General features: G+C 51.8%; 1 protein-coding gene across 1 annotated transcript in view; it reads right to left on the bottom strand.

The window, feature by feature from the left end:
• Positions 1–19,702, bottom strand: part of NOD2 (nucleotide binding oligomerization domain containing 2) — a 29,181-nt gene extending 9,479 nt beyond the window's left edge. The window contains 11 exon segments of the mRNA XM_028478199.2: positions 1,567–1,644; positions 3,792–3,875; positions 4,108–4,118; positions 4,120–4,189; positions 7,870–8,083; positions 8,085–8,180; positions 11,364–11,469; positions 13,322–13,429; positions 13,431–14,046; positions 14,663–14,902; positions 19,670–19,702. Of these exon segments, the coding sequence (XP_028334000.1) occupies positions 1,567–1,644; positions 3,792–3,875; positions 4,108–4,118; positions 4,120–4,189; positions 7,870–8,083; positions 8,085–8,180; positions 11,364–11,469; positions 13,322–13,429; positions 13,431–13,781 (1,118 nt within the window). The 5' untranslated portion in view covers positions 13,782–14,046; positions 14,663–14,902; positions 19,670–19,702.
• Between the last annotated feature and the right edge of the window lie 1,519 nt (positions 19,703–21,221).

The raw sequence follows: 21,221 nt of genomic DNA, 5'->3' as shown, positions 1-21,221 counted from the left end.
TACCGCTGGGACCACCCAGAACAAGGCTAACTGTTCTTCCACAAGCCAGCTCTTCATCTCTTGCCCCTTCTTCACATCCCCCCCCCCCCCCCGCCCTTCGCGGCATCTCACTCCTTCACCTGTTGGCGCACACTCCTCAGACACACCCTAATTTGGACACGCCCCTTTTCAAAGGTGGAGCCCAGCTCATACCTTGGGACCTGGCCATTTTACGTGTGGGAAGTTAGGCTGGACCTGTAGGTGCCCACGTGAGCAGAGGCAGTGGCCCTGAGATGCTCACTGCACTTTCACTCATTAGGTGAATAGTTATTGAGCTCTGGCCCTGTGCCAGCACTGCTCTGTGCTCCGGCGATGGGACACTGTAATAGCAAAAGCCCTGCAAACAACCTTAAGCGTGCATTGACATGCAACCAGATAAACGCATCACGACATCCACCAGAATACTAAGCAGCTGTTCTTTAAAAAAATGAGATCATGTCATGTGAAAAAAATGCCTATAATATACTGTTACGAAAAACAAAATGCAAGCTACAGAACAGTTTGTATCGTATGATAGTGTTTGGGATTTTAGCACAGGGCCAGGCCCAGACAGGTACCTTAATAAATAACGTGTTGAAAGACAAACACCCCCGATGCGCAAGATGTGATCTCAAGCAGGAAGGAACTCGGTGGGGCCTCGGCCACCCTTTCCTAGACTCTGTGCTGCTACTAATGCATCCTGGAAAAGGTGCTGATGTCTCCAGCAACGCGGTCCCACTCAGGGCTCAAACCGAGCTGGAGGGCAACTTGCCTGCCTATAAAATGGGTTGGAACACCCAGCCCTAAGGGTCATTCTCTCTTCCTACCGTCTTGGGTGCTAAAGCCCCCAGTTCTTATCAAATGGATCCTAGTTTACACCAGGGGAAGACAGGACAGGAGAGGGGCTGCAGGGGACTGTACAGGTACAACACTGGAGGGTATTGCTCTGCCCAGCAAACAGAGGAAGCCCCACTCAGGGGCCCTGAGGTCTGCAGGACTGCCCTCCCCGCCTGCGTCTGACCCCTCTCCCCTCCCTGGCAGGCCTGGCACGACCCTACAGGCGGCAAGGGCTCTGCAGGACTTGGTGCAGCCCCTCCCATCCGGGGTCCAGTGTCCAAACTTCCCCACTTCCTTCTCTTTCCTTGGCTCTCACCCCAGGCTGTGCATCATCTGGGGAGCTTTTTAAAGTTACTGATTCCTGGACCTTGTATCTGGAGATTTCATTTAATTGGTCTGGGGCAGGCAGTGACATTCTTCAGGAGCTCCCAAGTGGTTCCAACCTATAGACAAAGGTGAGAAGCACAGCCCTAGCACCCTCGAGGACTTCCTGCCACCGCTCATGGGCTCTGCCCTCCCCAAACCCTGACATCCTGAACTTCCTGTTTATTGAGCTCGAAGCAAGGCAGAGGCAGCAAAGGGCGGCCCACGCTCTCCCTGCCTCGCCCTCCCCACTGCAGCCTGGGCGGCCTCTGCGGCTTTTTGGCTGAAGAGTTGGCTTCGCCTGCCCCTGAATCCTCACAAGCCCCTCCACCCCAGAATCCCACCTACCCCAGGAACTGCAGGGAGGCGTTGGCTCTGAGCCCCTGGGCCAGCACCTCGGCTCCCGCGGCTGTGATGTTCCCCAGCCTGGAAGGAAAAGACAGAGGAGGCTGAGGAAGAGAGCAGGATGGGAGGACCGTTAGTGCCCCGAGACCGGGGTCTGGTGGGGGAAGTGCGGCCTGGACAGAGAAACAGGGAAGAAAGCTTTGAGGACTTCTCTGCAGGATGCAGGAACCAGCCCTCCAGTTCCAGCTGGGCAGACGCGGTGCGTGCCGTTCACGCCCGGGGAGCTCCCTCAAGGCTCCTGCGGACTTCATTTTCCACCAGCAAAGGGAAAGGAGTGGAAGGGCCTGTTTTGCAAAGCAATGGGACAGGTTTGAGCAGGAAGCACAACAGACAGCTGTCCAGGAAGGAGGCTTCCCCCAGGGGGCAAGGGTGACTCACTGTTCCACTCTCTCCTTGCTAGACCCCGCCTCCCCCCTGCAGCCTTCCCAGATTCATTGCGGCTGCCCTGTAGCCTCTACCTGTTTGGAAAGGGCCTGGGGCGGGCCCAGGTGGCTGAAAGAAAGAAAGGAATCCTGCTAAGCCTTCGGGCAGGGGTCGAGGAGGGGGTTTCAGCAAAATCCAGACACCTCAGAGAGTTTCAGGGAGGTGCCCAGAACTCTCACCCACAGCTCGAGGCTTCCTGGAATAATAATACAGTTTCATCTTTCAAAGAACTTTCATACACTTTAAGCCACTCTGGCCGACAACAATCCCGTAGGGCAGGTATTATTATTCCCTTCCGGAAGGGGTGTGGCAGTCTCTCAGACCTCTGAGCTTCCTGGGTAACGAAGGGCCCCAGCTGCTGTGCTGGGAAGTCCGAAATCCCCTCTGCACCAAGGCCTGTTTCCAACGGGCTGCTCCCAGCCAAGGACTGGGAGACCTGAGACTCCTCTGCTGGGCACACTGGCTGGAGGACTCCCCAGCAGCCTTCTGTCCTCTCCCCGATCTGCACTGGGGTCTAAGATGCTTCCTTCCCCAATAAATGTGTTGCACATCTAATCCCTCCTGGGAGGACTGGACGAACAGAATAAACGTGCTGAGAACTTACGTGATTTACCCACCATCTTTCAGGCACTAAGCTCCCTATAGAAAGCGCTCTATATTGTGCCAGCTTTTGATGTATGTTAACCTGCTTAATCATCACAACAACCTATGAGGTAGCTATAACCATTATCTCCATTTTATAGAGGGAAAACAGAGACACAGAGATAGTGGGCTGACCCAAGGTCACACAGCTAATGAGGAGTCAAATCTCAGGGATGCTGGATCCAAACCTTGGTCGGTCTGGCTCCAGAGCCCTGTGTTCTCAACTATGATGCTATATTGACCAAAAACACAGGTCTCAAGTTCTGGGTGCAGCACCTTTCTGCTACCCTGGAGGTTGGGCCAGCCCAGCTCTGGCCACAGCTGCTCTCGGGTTCCAGAGTTGGGAGGAGCAGGTGGTGGCAGCAAAAGAGAGTCCTTGGTACAGAATGACATCTCTGGTGTTGGCCTCAGCAGCCCTGCCCGAGACTGAGTCAATAATTTCAAGATGGCAGCTCCTATCCCTAAACCCAGCCCAGCAGGTAGAAAGGATGGAGGCAACTCCTCACTTTGTCTTCTTTTACTGCCTCATAAATCCAGGAGGCAAGAATATCCCAGAGAGAAAGAGAAGCCAGGCCAACCCAGGGACTAGCTGGAGAGGTGACACAACAGTGTCAGATGGGAGAGAGACTCCAGTTGAGGCCGAGAGGGTTGGGAGAGGCAGAAATGCAGACTTCCCAGACTGGACCCCCCACCCCCCCAAGCAGTAAAAGGACCTCCTGAGAACTTTCTGGCAACTGGCTGCCTCGCTGTGGTGACAAGTGATGGCTGCATTCCGCTCCCTGCCAAGCACTTGCTCAATGTACATCAGGGAACTCGGGCACCCCAGAGAGCTGGTGACACTCTTAGACACAGGGAAGAAAAAGGTCCTGGAAACCCTCTTCAGTCCTGGGAGATAAAGGTCAAAGAGCAGGAAGCCTCAGCAGAATTGGTCCAGAGTTTGCTGGGGAGGTCACAGCATTAGTGAAACCCTGCTCACAACGAGACACTGCCCCTGTATTCAGCGAGGAGATCACGCGCCCATTATGAGCCAAGACCAGACCAAAGTGATTCAGTTGTGGGGATGAGAAACAGTCTCTCCAGGGGTAGGGAAGCCTCAGGCTCACCTCAAAGCCAAGAAATTCTGCTTGCATGCAAGGAGCTTGGCCATGGAGTGTGCACAGCCATCGGTCAATTTGTTGTTGAAAAGACTGGAAAGTTCCGAGAGAGAAGAGACATGGAGATGAGATGAGGCACGGTGGACAGCGGCCACCCAAAGCCCGGGTAGCCGGGTCCCTCAGGACAGGAGTCCCCTGTGCCCTCCGGCCACGCAAACGTCCCTGTCCCAGCCTGTCCCTTGCTCACAGCTGGTTGCCCAGGCGGCATGGCCTGGAGTGAGGCTGGGGACACGGGGCCAGTGGTCCACGGCCCAGCCTGACTTACGCTAACTTCTGGCAGCTGCTCACAGCGAAGAGCATGTTCAGTGAGCTTGCAGATGCCTCGGTCTGAGACGTTATCTCTCAAGCTAAAAAAGAGACAAGATAAATACATTTGAAAACAGAGCCAATGAGAGAGGGGAAAAAACGAACAAAACCCCAAAAGAGACCTTAGCTCAAGCCAGAAGTGCCAGCATCTGTCTGTGCTTCTGGGAAACGCCGCAAGGAAAGAGCACCCCAGAAAAGTGGAGACTCCCCCATGCCTGGCCAGGGTGCTGACGTCACTCGCTCTGTAGGGTGGGGGGCTTCGGAAGTGAGGACCCAGAGCCCACGCAAATAAATAAATAGATAAATAAATACAGACTCTCGGGCCCCTCCCCTGGAGCTGGTGAGTCTGCAAGTGTGGGGAGGGGCTCAGGGATCTGTGTATTTTAATAACTGTGCCCATGATTCCGCACCTTCAGGCCAACTTGGGAGGCCCTGACTTAAAGGTTAACACCTCAGGCTCTCTGGAGTCCCTCAAAGGAAGTTCTGATCCTGGCAGCCACTTCCGAGCTATTTGCTGGTCCCTTTATCTGTAGAAAAGGAAGGACGGTAATGCCGACCTCACTGGGCTCTGGTGAGGATTTAAAGAGACAGCGCACATAAAGCCCTGTGCGCGCCTGGCACACAGTAAAAGCTACCTGTAATATGATCGCTCGCACGTATGGAGCACTTCCCAATAGTAACAATATTTAATCTTCTTTAATCTTTTTTTTTTGTTTTTGTTCATTTTTTTTTCTTCTTTAATCTTTAATGAAGTAGGTACTATTATGTCCACCAGAGAGAAGGAAACTGAGGCCCAGCAAGTGAAGCGACTTCACTAAGCTTGCACAGCACCTAAAGGATTGCGGCCTAGGTTTTCTGGCTCCAAAGGCCACTCTAAACGATGCCGTTGTACAGCCTCTCCCTTCCGGCCTGCTCTGGGCTCTTAACGTCAGATTCACGCATTGGTGGATCACAAAATCAACTCAGAAGGTTTGGAGCAGCATTTTTAAATTGGAAAAAGAAGAGAAAGGAAAAAGAGAGCAGAGTGTATCACGGTTAATAAGTCATGTTGTGAAATTTCAATCTGACATGCCCGTGTGCCTGCCCACACCGTCTCTCACTGTGGGTCACAGTCAAAGACCTTCGAAAGCCATCGCCCTAGAGTCAGAATCGGGGTCTAAAGAAACCTACACGCATTGGGGCACTGAGGCTTCTTGAAGCCTGAGGGTTTCGGTTGGCATGGAAACGGCTTCAAGTGGGAGAGATGCAGCTTGGCACTGTGGGAGAGAAACCTCTCTCTCTCTTTTCCTTTCTCTCTCTTCGCCCCTTCCCTCCAGCCCTCCCTGTCTCTGTCTGTCTCTGTCTCTCTCACACACAGGAAATGCCCACGCAGCAACCTCATGGTTTCTGCCCCTCCCCCGTAGCAATGGCGGTTTCAGTACCAAGTGTGCGTAGGGTAAAGCTCGGTGGAACTTGGTCAGGGACTTTCACTGTTAATGGAAAATCAAGCTGGTTCCCACAGAGCAGCAGTCTTCACAGTGTGGCCTCTGAACCGCTGGTAGCAGAATCACTGGGTTAAAAAACCTAGATTCCGGGGCCCCCACCTCAGACCTACAGAATGGAAACCACTGGGAACAGGCCTAAGAATCTGCATTTCCACAAGTCCCTTTGCACACTCCGGTCTGAGCGTTAGAACCAGACCATCCTGGTCTTTCTCTGAAAATCGAGGCAGGGCCCCAGCCTCCACCCAGCCCTTCCACACACCGTGGCAGTCACGTGGGCCTTCCCAGCCCAGGAGAAGGGGAGCCACTCATTCTAGGGATCCATCTATGAGGATCATCCAGACCAGATGTTCTTGACCCCTTGGGGTTCAAGGACCCTTTGGAGAACTACTCTGGAGGTCCGCTATCCAGAAAAACACACATTCATATTTCTATCAGGAGAGCAGCTCCCACAGACAGGTCTCGAAATTCCTGAGTGACTATATCATGATTCCCCCTTCCTGGGGAACTAGGGTATTGTGCTGCCATCTTCCGTCTACCCGGCCAGATCCACTCTCCCCCTCCTCTGCCTGGCTCTCGGTGGGGAGCTGATTCCGGTGGACTACATCATAGACACCCTGCTCCGGCTCCCTGTGGGTTACGGCGAGAGTGGGGAGGAGAGGAAGGCCAGGGTTTACCCCCAGCTCTCGCCCTTCCAGGCTGCTGCAGCCTCGGTCCTTCCAGACAGACCTCTGGGCATGCTCCTCGCAGCCAAGAGCCACTCCTCCCATCCCCCACCCCTTCAGGTCTAAGGAGGCCAGCAGCCCTGTCCCTACCCCATCCCCACTGTCAGCGGCCCCAGGACCCCTGCACCATCTCCACCTGCTCTTCCTACCTCCTGCCCAAGCTTTTGTAAGCTGTCCCTTTATTAAACTCTCCTCAGATCATCCAAATCAGCTTCCTCCCGATATATACATGTTTATCACATACATTAACTATGTATCATATACATATTAACTCTCTATGATATGTTATGTATTACATTATTATTGCATTATATTTATAAATCTATGACCACGGTCCTGATAACAAAGGCCACCACACAGTTTCTAGTAGATATCCATGTGTTTGGCTCCATGCAGAAAAAAAATCTCGCTGCTTTGGCCCAGAGAAGGTAGGTCACCCTAATAAAGTCAAGGAGAGGAGCCTGCAGCATGCTGGCCACCTGACCTGGGCACACCCTCTGCCCTCATCCAGCCCTAGATGTGAAGAGAGGCCCACGGGGGCTGGGGCAGAAACGTGGGAAAGCTCACACCTTCAGACAGGGGCTGAGAGCAGTAAGAGCCAGGCCAAAATCTCTGCACTACACAAGGAATAAAAAAGCAGGTGAAACTCTGTGGCCACTTTGTATCCCTTGGGTCTCGAAATTTCCATCTCATTGGGATTTTAAAGACTCTCATGGGACTATGAGATTAACAGATGTACCCTACCATATATAAAATAGATAAACGACAAGGATTTACTGTATACCACAGGGAACTATATTCAATATCTTGTAACAATCTATAATGGAAAAGAATAGAAAAAAATATAGATATAGACATATATATGTATAACTGAATCACTTTGCTGTACACCTGAAACTGATACACTATAGTAAATCAACTATATGTCAATTAAAAATAAATAAATAAATTTTAAAAAATAAAATAAAATCTCTCAAGGGGTGCAAGTCACCTTTGATTTGGAGGTGGTTCCTAATACAAACACATAGTACACCCAACTTTGCCTGTGACTTAAAGGTTGCCATGGTGCCTCTGCAGCCCGTCCATACACAGGTTGCTTGTGGAGAGCAGAGGCTGGTAACCAGAAAGATGTGATTTGTGAATCCTAGCTCTGCCATCTCCTATGTGACCCTGGACAAGTTACCTCATTTCTCGGCGCCTCTAATTGAGGATAATGGGGAAAATAACGTCCCTGCCTATAGCCCAGGGTGGTCATGAGGATCAAAGGAGGTATTTCTGGGAAGAGCGTAACACAGTGCCTGGCACTCGGACCATTTCATGAATTACGGCTATCGCTATCATAAGTCGAAACTAAGGCCCAGACTGGGGAGGGGACTTGGCTGGGGTTGCACCAAAGGGCTGGCAGGGCCTGGGGCTGGGCCTGGACTCCTGGCTCCCAGCACGGGGCTCCCCTACCTGCACCCTGATGGTGGCATTCCCCCGCGTGCCCAGCCAGCATTGCCCAGCAACACTCACTAAAGAGCCTTGCAGACGCCGAGGCAAGGCAGCAGCTGCTCCACGCCAATGTCGCCCACAGAGTTGTGGTCCAGCTGCAGGGCCACAGGCTGCCGGAGGTGCCGCAGCACAAAGGCCAGGGCAGCACGCTCGGCCGGGCCCACGCTGCAGAATGTCAGCTTGAGATGCCCGACGTCCAGCCTACGCACAGCCTCCCGCTGGCGCGGGAGGCTGGACGTCGGGCACAAGAGGCAAGCCTCTCATCCTTTCTGGCTCGCATCGTAGGTGCAAGACTGAGCCGATACCATGGTCCTCAGCTTGGACAGGTACCTCTTACAGGCGGCATATGGAAGACAGAAGAAGAAACAAACGAGGTGGCACCATGATGAAGATGGGACCTGACCAGAGGGTGGGCTGCCTGGGGGAATGGGATGTGGCACATGGGCGGTGCTCGTCCTGGCTCTCCACTCACAAGCTAGGGACTTTGAGGTTGGTCACGTAACCTTCCCAAGGCTCAGTTTCCTCCCCTGTGAAGTGGGAGAAGCAGTGGTTCCTACCTTACAGGGATAGGGACCCACGTAAGAAACCATGGCCCAATGAAGATCATGCACGGCAGTTCTTTGTTCAGTGTCCCACACAAAGTGTCCAAAAGACATTGCCTAGCACCATTATTGTTACTGACATTGGAAAGAGCTGTAGAAGATTAGAAGGAGCACCAGGTTGGGGTCAGAAGACCCACATTCTGATGCCTGTCCCACCATATTGGTTCAGGAGCTTTAGACAACTCCCCTCACCACTCAGCCTCAGTTGTTCTTTCTAAAGGCAAACAGAAGGTTTAAGGGCTTAGGAGCCAGGTTTCTGAAGTCAAATACACCTAAGTTTGAAATCTGGGGCCAGGGACTTCCCTGGTGGTCCAGTGGTAAAGAATCCGCCTTCCAATGCAGGGAACGCGGGTTCGATCCCTGGTCAGGGAACTAAGATTGCACATGCGGCGCCGCGCGCCACAACTACTGAGCTCGCGCACCTCAACCAGAGAGCCTGGGTGCGGCAAACTACAGAGCCCGTGCACTCTGGAACCTGCGCGCCACAACTAGAGAGAGAAAGCCCGCACGCCACAACTAGAGAGAAGGCCACGCGCCGCAACGAAAGATCCCACATGCCTCAACGAAGATCCCGCGTGCCGCAACTAAGACCCGATGCAGCCAAAAATAAATAAATAAACCTTAAAAAAAAAAAAGAAAGAAAGAAATCTGGGTCCCCCATCAGCTTGGGCAAGCCTCTCATCCTTTCTGGCCTCAGTATTCTTATCTCTGAAATTGGAGACAATTCACACCTTGAAGGATTGTTTTAGAAAGAAATGAGATAAAATAGAGTTTAGAAAAATGTTGACATACGGTTAACTCTCACAAAATGGTGTTGATTATCATTATTATTATTGGGTGTGATAGGCATAACAGTGGCCCCTCCGAGGTGCCCACATCCTAATCCTCAGGATCTGTGAATGTTAACCTACTTGCAAAAGGGACTACACAGATGTGATTAAACTAAAGACCTTGAGATGGGAAGATTATCCTGGATTACGTGGGTGGAACTAGCACTGGATGGTGTCAGGGTCACTGGGGTGCCCAGGTCAAGGACTTAGACAAGATTCCCTGATCAATATCCACTTCCCCATCCTCTTCATACAATCCTCTGCAATAAAAATTCTCATGTCTAGGATGTGTCCACAGGGCTGCTGTTTTTCCTTTATCATCCTAATACCAGCATGAGCAAACCACTCCCTGTGTCAGGGGTTAGTTCTTTTTATAGGAAATGGGGAAATTATGGTCCAGAACCCCAGGGCGGTGGGACCTCAGAGCATCACAGCCTCACTGCCCCCAACCAGGTACTGACCCATTTGTTCTCAGCTCAAAGACTAACAGGTAATTCTCACAGAGTGCTCTGAGCACACTGAAGCCGTATTTATGGTCGTCCAAAGGACATGCCCTGTGATTGTGCTTCCTGTTCTGTTCCCAAAGCTGACGACTGTCATTGCTTTTTTTAAAAAAAAAATATTTATTTATTTACTTACTTGTTGGTTTGGCTGTGCCAGGTCTTAGCTGTGGCAAGCGGGATCTTCGTTGCCACATGCGGGATCTTTAGTTGCAGCATGTGGGATCTTTTAGTTGCACCATGCAGGCTCTTAGTTGCGGCACGTGACATCTAGTTCCCTGACCAGGGATCAAACCCAGGTCCCCTGCATTGGGAGCGGGGAGTCTTAACCACTGGACCACCAGGGAAGTCCCTGTCATTGCTCTTAATGCCATCTGGATAAGCTAAGAGCACTGAACGGAGACCGAAATGTATATATTTTCTCAATACCCTGATTTCCCATGCAGGTTTTCCAGCTGCCATCAGAATTCTCCAGAAAAAAAAAAAATAATCTCTCATTTTAGAAACAAACACATGTCGATCATCACTTTTGGAATCATCACCCCGGGGAATCTGGCACCATGGCACGGTGTTACAGTGCATGAAGAGCCAGCTGTGCTTGATGATATCAACGTTAAACATTAACCAAGGGTCAAGCCAGGTACCATGCTCTGGGCAGCATCCCCTGTCACAAACCGACGTCTGTGTTCTGTTCTCAGGTGAGAGGGTGCACACCCAGGCGCCAAGCACAGGCTTCCGACATCCTTCCCACAAGCATGCTCACTGCCCAGAGCGCAGGGCCCAGGGCCATAAATCCATCTGTCAGCACCATGCACAGTTCAGGGACCCTGGGTGCTGATGAGCTTTCCTGACGGTGATGTGGGAATAAGACACACCCGGCTTGCATCCTCTCTTTACAACCGACAAGCCCTTCTCCCAGGAAAAGAGGAAGTGTAGGTGCAGATGGCCTAAAGCCAGATCCCTCCTCCCCTACCTTGTCACTCAATCTCCCTGTCCCAGTTTCCACATCTGTAAAGTGGAAAAAACAATACCTACTTCTCAAGTTTGTTGCCAAGGACAGACAGCGTAAATAAAGCACCTGGCAGGATGCCTAGGATGTTCAACCTGTGCCATCCAAGCCTCTCCCATTCCTTAACTGGGTTGGTGACCATGTGGAATGAGAGATATCACATTATCTAAATCCATTTGGTTCCTGAGTTTCTGATGATGAGTAGCTAAACTGCAGAGATCAAGAGATACCAGCCATTAAAAAGTGTATCCACATCTTTCCAATACAAGAGTATGGCTAGTAAGGAACGGCTGTATTAGCTCTCGGGACAAGGTAGCTCCAGCGACCACTCTGCAGTGCAGGAAGAAATAAAAGCAAGCCCTAATACTACACACATTAATCCTGTTAATCCTCCCAATAGCCCAGTGAGTCAGTGGTGATGTTGCCCTTAAAATGAGGAAACTGAGTCTTAGGGGGGTTTGCACAGCCAGTAAGTGGGATTCTGACAAGTCTCATGCTGGAGTTTTTGCTCGTGAGCATGAATCTGAAAGTCTTTCTTTCCCTTTCTGATGAATTGAGAAGAACACATATATACCTTCAAAAGGCATGGCCAACGGGACAGGTAATTCCTGAACACATAGTAGAAGGAAGGCAGCCAACCCATTCGCCTTCACTGTGGCAAGATCGAGGAGGCTTCTTGCCTGTGGGGAAAGCAAAAATCATTTTTCCAGAAAGGCGGGTGGAGAAGTGTGGGAAGGTTTCTACTGATTACGACAATACCATGGGCATCTCTCTTCCACCACAATAAAAGGCCAGAAAAAACATCCATAAACAAGATGCGTTTAAAGAAGTCAATACAGGGCTTCCCTGGTGGCGCAGTGGTTGCACGTCCGCCTACCGATGCAGGGGAACCAGGTTCGCGCCCCGGTCCGGGAGGATCCCACATGCCGCGGAGCGGCTGGGCCCGTGAGCCATGGCCGCTGAGCCTGCGCGTCCGGAGCCTGTGCTCCGCAACGCGAGAGGCCACAACAGAGGGAGGCCCGCATACCACAAAAAAAAAAAAAAAAAAAAAAAAGAAGTCAATACAGTATTGGGTAGTGAAATGAACAGTCGAATACACATCCAATCTGGTTCCCTCTCAGGACCCACTGAAAGAGTGAATAACTGAAAATAGAGGGGAAAAAAGAGCCATAACCCTATAAAGGATAGGAAAAACAATTCTGGAAGATGTAAATCACTTGGATGAGAGGTGATTTCACTGAGTCTCTATAATCCCTCCAGGGCCAGGCTCAAGGAGCTAGTGCGCAGGGTACAATTGTAGGTTTCAGGTGCACTAGTGAGAGAGGACCAGAACATGTCTGCTCTATAAATACTTGAACATAAATACTGTAAATACTTTACAACAGCCTTGAACAGACTTATTCCATCAGTCTCAACCAGGCTTACCTAAACTCACGTGGACACCAAATACATATTTTTAAACATAGACAAAAACAGTAACTAGAAAGTCCCCCAACCCACCCCATCCTAACACTGCAGTGTAATTCCAATTCATTCATTCATTCAATAATTCATTACTTCTTCAACAAGTATTTCTTGAGTGCCTACTATGTACAAGGCTCTCAGCACAATAAGCTTTAAGACAGAGTCTTGCACGTAGTAGGCATCAAAATAGATTCTGGATGAATAAATGAATGATGAATGAATTAGTCAAAGCACTGTGTCCAGCACTGGCCCTCTCATGAACTACTGTGAGCTCTTTCAGACCACTTTTCTGGGACTCAAATTTCCCAATCCATAAAGTGAGGTGTTAATGACTGTTCCATCTGCATCACGGGAGGCCTGAGGTTCACCATTTGGGGGAAAATAAAATAAAGAGTTTCAAAAATGCCCCAAAGACACTCTTCTGTTCTTGTGGAATGTCACATTCAGAGCCAGTTATCCCAACTCCAAATGTCTATGATCTAACGCAATTTCATATTCGAAATCCTATGTGGGCATTTAAACTGTATTAGTACATAGTATGCTATATTCACTATTAAACACAGGTTTAATTTAATGAATTTTTATCATCTGTTGAGCTATTAATTTAAAGCAGACAGCATTAAAAGTGTACAAGTACAGAATATCACTGATAACAGAATTGATAGTAGCCAACGGTAATGTTAATGAGTGCTTACTACGCGCTAGACACCGTTCTAAGAGTTACGTAGCTCACCTCATTGAATTCTCCCAGCTGTGTTTCACAGATGAGGAATCCGAGACAGGAGAGATGAAGGATGGTGAGTTTCCATAGAGAAGCCTAAAGTCACAGGCCTTGAGCCTGCATCGTCCTGACTCCAGAATGCAAGATGCTCGCCACCATATAACACTGCCTCTCAACAGAAGTGGCGAGATACCAAAAATCCAGAGCAACTTTTACCTGCTTGGCTACCCTTAAAGGGGAAGCGCCACGACCCACGTCTCCCCACAGGGCTGACTTCACAAACCAGTCTCGGTAACTAGGCACGCTTTTCCTTTGAATTCTGATGAGCCAAGAGGGAAGAGCCTTACCCGCTGGGATGACGTGAAGATGGGCCGCCTGATTTCATCACATTCGTACTGGCTGATGAAACCCCGCGCCCGTGTCAGGTCCAGCATGCCCTCCACGTGGCCGTAGAGTTCTCCTGACGATGGCTGGCCGGTGACTCTGCAGGTCACGGGCTGGGTGGGGTGAGTGGGGCTCCCAGCAGCCGGGAAGCTCGGGGGGCTGTCTGTCAGCCTGGGTCTCCTGCACAGCCGCAGTGAGTAGTTCACAGCCCCAAGCACCCTTATTCCAGAGGGTGTCCAGGAGGCGCCTGGCCAAGTGGGAGACAGGCTGGCCCAAGAGGCTGAGCCCCTCGTAGTGCTGCCAGGAGAGGACTTCCCAGGAAAGCAGCCAGTCCAGAACGCTCTCAAAGCCCTCCGGGGACCCCGAGACCAGCAGCTCCACCAGTTGGCTCCTCCGTGCCTGGAAAGCGTCCTGCATGTACATTTCACAATCTGGGGAGGAGAATGAGGTCCAGTGCAGGACTTCTCAGGAAGCAGGCAGGTGGCAGTGGAGAGGGCAAGTCAGCCCCACCCTGAGACCAAGACGGCCACAGTTCTACCCTCAGACATTACCAATGCAAGCTCCCCATTGTATGGATGTACAAACTGAGGCCCAGAGAAGGCAAGAAATTGGCTCGAGGTCCCACAGAGGGTTTGAGGCAGCCAGGAGTTAAGTCAAGGCCCCTGGCTCCCACATCCATGCTTCATCCCTGCTTTAAGAAATTTTAAAAGGCTTGAGTTAATACTAGGAGCAATGTCTCCCAAGGGATCAGGGAATCAATTCTCTTTGAGGCCATATGAGAGGGCCCTTACATGCTGGTTGGATCCAGGCTACCGCAGCTCTCTTTTCAACAATGGCTAACATTTATTAACCACATACAATGTGCCAAGCACTATTCTAAGTGCTTTCATTAACCCTCCCAACCACTCTGAAGTGGGTACTAGGATCAGCCCCATTATACAGGTGAAGAAACTGAGGCACAGAGAGGCCTGAGTACAACTGAGGCTTGTACAAGGGTACGAGGTAGAGCTAGGATTTGAACCCAAGCAGTGCAACTCCAGAAGGCATGTCTTTAATTCCCTTATATTTGGGTTCCCCACAGGGGCCCGAGCCCAGGCCTGTGTAGGTCACCCACTGAAACCGCCAGGGACAGACCCAGAACATTGCTATAAAGATGCCAACCCAGGTGAAGCGAAACTCATGGTACAAACTAAGATGTTTCAAAGCTTATGGGTGCACTGACCCCAGTCCACTGCCCCCTCCCCAAATGCCCAGGCCCTCACCACCACCCCCACTCCCTTCCACCACACACTATGTGCCGTCACCTCTGTCGATGGCTTGCTCTGGGCTCAGCCTTCAGACTCTGGGTCCTGGGAATCTGTGGGGAAGCGATCTCACGGAGTTTCAGGCCCTGGGAGTGTCCCCATGCGGCAGAGAAAAATCTCTCAGCAGGGTCCCTTCTGCGACAGTCACGGAATCCAGGGCTGTGAGCTGGGGCAGTGCCCGCAGAAAATGAAAGTGAAAGGAGGTAGGCATGGAAAAAGAAGAGGAACGCCAGCTTCTTTCTACAAAAAAGGGACATTCCAGGATACTCAAAGGAGCAGACGCCAAGGGGCTTGGAAAGTCTGTGTATTTCCTATTGGTTGCTTATGCGTCTAACTCCCTTCTTGGCCCAAGTGGAAGCCTGGGTTTTACTCATCCTGGCATCACCAAGCTTGGCACGGGGCTGGGCCAAGGGGAGGTACAGTGGGAATGTTCGTGAATCAGAAACCCAGTGAGGGAAGGGGTGGGGCTGGAACGTTCTGCGCCCGTCCTCATATGCCATCCAAAGTAAGGGAAAGGAGAAATCGCCAGCTCGGAATGCTGCCAACACTTAGGCTGGAAGCCTTGCGCTGGACAGATGAGGAAACTGAGGCAGCGAGGTTACCCATGTGTCTGGCAGCTTGAGAGGGAGGGCATCCTCAGTGCGGAGGCCACCGTAAACCAAAAAGGAAACTAGTTCTCTCTGGCCAAGCAGGCCTCCGTCTTGCGTCCACTGCCAAGCAGAGGAGTCAAGAGGGTAGAGGTGGGGAGAGGGGAGAGGAGAGAACAGGACGGGGTAGGAAGAGCTCTGGGCTTGACCCTGGAGTGGTTCTCAGCCTCATCACCACCCCCGCCCAGGTCCTGGGGAAAAGAACTACCACCCATCCCTCCGGAAACAGCCCAGAAATGGGGTCAGCCCTCTCTTTCCGACCCAGCGCCTGGAGGGCATGTGTGCAGGCAGAAATTAAAGAAGGTGAAGAGTTAATGATGAGATAGGACACTCCCTGCCCCTTTTACTCAGAGGGTGCCTAAGGACGGACAGCTGCTCTCTCCTCAGCATCCGGAGAGCCTGGACCACCCTCCCCGCCCTGTCAAAGATCATTAGGCTTAGAGTAGGCATGGCCAAGTCGTCTGCAGGCAGGCCTTGAGCAGAAAGGCAAAGCTGAGTGGCACAGGACTGGCAGGTCTAGATTTGCCCACAGATCCCACCTCTCTCCTGGGGAAACCCCCGAAAAGATGGGGAGAAGCCAGAGGTGGCCAACCAGCTGTGAAGAACTACACAATTCTCAGCAGTTCTGGCACTTCCCCCTCCACCCTTAGCTGCACTGAGAGACCCCGCCAAGCCCAGTGATCTCTGACACCCGTAGACATGCCAGGCCACAAGTGGACAAGCTACAAGTAAGCAGGGGCCCTTCCCAAACACTCCCGAGTCTGGGTCAGCCGATGGATGCTTGAGCCACACATATCCAGCTCATGATGTCAGGGCACCTGGAGAAAGAGGCAGGCCCAAGCCAGAAGGTTTGCTGCTCTATCTTCCCACCAGTAGCTGGAAAGTCCCAACTCTGTCCTGGCCTTCTTCCGGAAACCTCAGAGGTGGGAGAATCCCCAAGGACCAATCTGGCCAGCATCCTGTCTCTAAGAAGGCATTGTTCTTTCTCATCTTAAACATCCAGGGCAGAGGACCTGGCCTGTTGCTGTCCTCACTCACCAGCACAGGAAGCTCCTCATTATGTTTAACCAAAGTTTTTTCTGCTTCAGTTTAAATTGGGAATGGGAGAAAACAGATGTCCATTCATCACCCATCTCATAAGAACTGTCCCTAAAATCCTACCTCTTGCCCCTTTACTCCCTGCTCAGACTTCCCCTCTTCAGACTAAATCAGCCTCTCTCCGTTGCCTTTTCTTCTCTGCTTCAATTACTGCAACTTTGGAGTCATTTTCTCGAGGAAGGTGAGGTCTGTGCAAAGAAGAGGGCACTTCCTTGCTGAAACAGAGGGTCAAGTGGAAGGGGTAACCCACGTGGGCCCCCCCTCATCCCCAAGCCCAGGCCAAGCCCTGACACCTCCCTCCCTCCTGAGACACAGCCAGTCTGGTTTCTCTGGAGCCCTGAGCCAGTTGATTTCCTTAAGTGCTGAAATCTCAGCCTGCTGGGCCACTGCAGACAGAAGAGAGGGAGGCCCTGGAAGCTCAACCTAACTGTCCTGCTCTCAGCTGGGGCCACGCCCCTGCTGGGGCAGTGGACCCACATCCCTCTCACTTCCTGCGGCATCCTCCGTCCTTGCCCCCTTCACCGGGCTTCTCTCTGGGAGAGCAGTTCTCACCAGCACATACACGTACTGTAATTTCTCCACCCAACCCCATTTCTCTGCCCCCTTCACAGCAGGACTCCTTAGCTGTTGTCTATACTGCTGTCCTCAAGTTCTCCCCTCCTATCCCCTCCGATCGTGTCCCCTTTGGCCCCCAGCTACTTCTGTCATGGTCACCAGCGACTTCCAGGTTGCTGGATTCTCAGCCCTCACCTCGCTGGCTCTGCCAAAGGCATCTGTCATAATCACTCCCTCTCTCCTCCTTGAAGCACCTGCCTCATTGCCGTCCAGAACACCCCAACTCTCTGATTTTTCCTCCCATCTCGCTGGCCACTCTTTCTGTCTCCTTGGCAAGTTCCTAATGCTGGGAGCCCCAGAACTCCCTGGTGGGACCTCTTTTCTCTGTATCGCTCTCTCCCTAAGTGAGCACACCTGCTGTTATGGCTTTAAATACCAGCTATATGGGGATGATACCCCAAATTTTATTTCCAGCTCCAACCTCCCCACTAAACTTTTGCAACTGCCTAATGGACACCTTCATGTGGATGCCCAATGGGCATCTCAAACTTCACAAGCACAAAGCCAGACTCCAGATCTTCCCCCTAAACAGGTCCCATCTCGGCCGATGGCAGCTCTAAACTTCAAGATGCTCAGCCCCAAAACCTCCGAGTCACCTTTGACTCCACCTTTCTCTCACATCCCAAATTCTATCACCCCCTACCTTCAAAATATATCCCAAATCTGAAAATCTGACATTTTTTCATCGCCTCTATGCCATGGGTAACAAGCCCCCACGGTCTCTACCCAGAATGACAGCAGTGGTCCCCTCACTGGTGCCCCCACCCTTCTGCCCTCACCTCCCTGCATTCCCTCTCCCGTTCACAGCCGGATGAACCTGCTAACCCCTAGGTAAGAGCAGGTGACGCCTCTTCTCAAAGACCTCCAGTGGCTCCCAGTGCACTTAGAGTGAAAACCAAAGCCCTCGCAGTGGCCGTCAAGACCCCGTGCAACGGATCCCCACCTCCCCACCCCTTATGTCTCTGCACTCATTTCCTACTAATCCTCCACTGGCTCCTCACCTACCCTGCTCCAGCCACGCTTGTTCCTAGAACAAGCCAGACCTGCCCCCACCTCTCATGCTCCTGCCCGAGGACCTTTGCACATGCTCTTCCCTCTGTGGGTGCACTGTCCTTTCTCCCAGTTATTCACATAGCTCCCCCCTCGCCTCCTTCAAGGCTTTGCTCGGTGGTCACCATCTCAGAGAGGCCCTCCCTGACTAAGCTATATAAAACCACAATACCCCCAGCCCAATAACTCATCCCGTTTGCCTGCTTTATTAGTCTCCATAGCACTTCTTACCGCCTGACATACCTTGTATTTACTTATTGGACTGCTGTCCAACTCCTTTCTAGAAAACCAACCCCATGAGGGCAGGGAATTTTGTCTACTTTTTTCATTGCTCTATCCCCAGTGTCTCATGCAGGGCACTGATCAAGATTGTGTGAATGAATAAAAGAATGAATTTACTCTGCATGGTTCCAGGAGGCAGAAGTGGAGCCAAGGGGTGGAATCTGCAAGCCACAGATTTTGACTAAATGAAGTCGGAGCTGCAGGACACTGAACAGCACTTCATAGGGAGTGAGCTTTCCATCACTGAGCATATGCAACAGAGGGATCCTGCACAGGGTGGGAGGTCAGTAGGCTAGAGGGGGTCCCTTCCTGCCTCAGATCTCAGAGTGCCAATTGGCTAAGGCGATCTGAGTAACCAACCAACTTAGGGGCAGAGTGATTTGGACAGGAGAGTAGAAGCAACCAGAATGTCACTCTGGTCTTCACCAAGGGGTCAGGAGATGGGTGACATGACAGGCTTCTCCCCTCTATGGAGCAAGGACCCTGTGGCCAGGGAACAGCCCATGGGGAGATGGAGCCCACCACGGGGAGGAGACTAAGAGCTCCGAAAGAGAGAAGCAAGAGCAAACTCAGAACCAAGGGTCCAGCTGCGGGAGGCCTCCCTGGAGGGGATGGAGGGAGGCTTTTGAGTTTGCTGCAAAGCAAGTAGGACCAGATGGCTGTTCCTCAACGTTAGGAACGAAGGAGAGGATGAACAGCACAAAGGATGTGATGCCGGCAGGCCCTGGTGTGGGCGGGTCTGGGCAGGGATGGGATGCAGAATGGGCAGGGGTCTCCACACCCACCACGGGGGAGGAGGAGGAGGTAGGAGACCCCCAGGAGAGTTACAAGGCCACAGGCAGGGTTAGAGATCATCCAGGCACTCTCATTTATACCCACCCATCCACAAGCAAGGTGAAAATGGGGAAACTGAGGGAGAGAGGAGGGGACTGAACAGAGAGTAGCTCCCGCTCAGACCTGAAGCCTGGCCTCCTCATTCCCAGGCCGGCCCGGTGCCTCGAAACTTCATCCTGCGTGCTCTGCCCCCACAAATCCCTCGATCCCCAAATCACGGTCTCTCTCCAGATCTCAGAGGCTCCTGGGGCAGAAGTTCTGCCCACTCCCCCAAACCCCCTCATCGTTTGTAGTCACAGCCCACCAGGAGGCTCCCCAACCTCGAAACACCCCCCTTGCCTTCTAGACCCCGGGACTCCCGAAGGGGAAACCGAGGCATCCTAAGGCTGGCGGCCTGGACCGCTAGGAAGTCAGGTGTCCCAGTCCCGGGAGCGGGACCCTCGGCACCTGCCGCCCCCGCGCGGGGCTCAGGACCACTCACCCCCGGCGCTCCAATTCCTCCCCGCAGCTTGAGTCTTGACTCCCCGGCTCAGCTCCAGCCTGGGCTGCGCGGGCGCTGGGCCCCGGCCCCGCCCCCGACGTGCCCCGCCCCCACTGCCCACCCTCTGCCTGGCAGCCCCGCCCCTCCCGAGAGAGCCAGCCGGACCGTGGGCGGCGGAGCACGCAGGGCAGAGGCAGGCTGGACGGGTGCCGCGTGACCCGGGCCAAGTATGTCATCCTTCCTGAGCCACCTTTCAACCAGAGGGAATCGAAGAGCCTCTCAGGACAAGTCCCCCATATCCAACACACACACACACACACACACACACACACACACACACGCGGAGGTATCCTGTGAATTGAAAAGCTAGGAAAGCTGTTGGGGTCAGTATTACCCGACGAACCCTTTGAGGGTCAGGAAGTTCATAGTCATCTAAAGCCTAACTATTCTGAAGTCCCAGGACGGAGTTCTCTGGAGTGTGATGGTTCCGTGTTAGGTAACAGTGGACAGGGCATTTAAACTTCCTCTTTCTACATTTTTCTTTCCATTCTTCTAAGTTGAGGCAAGCCATCTCAGTTTAGTACTAATAGGGCTTGAACACCTCTCTAACACTGCCTAGTCTACTTGGCTCTGTGACATTATCTAACTAGAATTCACCAGCACTGTTTTGTTTACATTAGATTTATTTTATTTTATGATTTCTTATTCCTGGTAAGTGATTGCTGGTTTTTCATTGAAGGTATTAATATAAACATTCCTTTTAAAACACTTGTAATTGGAGGCTTCCCTGGTGGCACAGTGGTTAAGAATCCACCTGCCAATACAGGGGACACGGGTTCGAGCCCTGGTCCGGAAAGATCCCACATGCCACGGAGCAACTAAGCCCATGTGCCACAACCACTGAGCCCGCGTGCTGCAACTACCGAAGCCCATGTGCCTAGAGCTCATGCTCCGCAACAAGAGAAGCCACCGCAATGATAAGCCCGCATACCGCAACAAAGAGTAAGCCCCCGCTCGCCACAACTAGAGACAGCCTGCATGTAGCAGCGAAGACGCAACACAGCCAAAAATAAATAAATAAAATAAAAATAAATTAAAAAAAAAACATTTGTACTTGGAAAATTTTAAATGTAAAGTCCATTTCAAGGAAAAAAACTGACATTGACGTAGTGCTTTACAGATACTAACTCATTTAATCCTACCTACAGGATATTGACTATCTTTACCCTAATTTGTAGAGGAAGAAACTGAGGCACAGAAAAGTTAACTACTTTATCCAAGTCATGACAGCAGAGCCGAGATTTGCCCCCCAGATGTCTGACATCAAAGTTCATGCTCAAACCACTACCCCACACTGCCTCCAGGTAAATACCTGCACTGCTGGTGCACATTTGGTTGAGGCTGGGAAATGCTGTGTTAGAAGCACTGAATCTAACCCCAGGAAAATCATTCCAGATGGTGTACAGATCCGTCTACAAGGATGTTCACCACCATCTTATCTATAACAGCAAAAAGCTGGAAGCCTCCTGAATGCGCAGTAATAGCAGATTAC

This window comes from Physeter macrocephalus, chromosome 17, assembly GCF_002837175.3.
Source record: "Physeter macrocephalus isolate SW-GA chromosome 17, ASM283717v5, whole genome shotgun sequence".
Taxonomy (NCBI): domain Eukaryota; kingdom Metazoa; phylum Chordata; class Mammalia; order Artiodactyla; family Physeteridae; genus Physeter; species Physeter macrocephalus.
The sequence above is the reverse complement of the archived record's forward strand: the minus strand, read 5'-3'. Positions and strand labels throughout refer to the sequence as shown.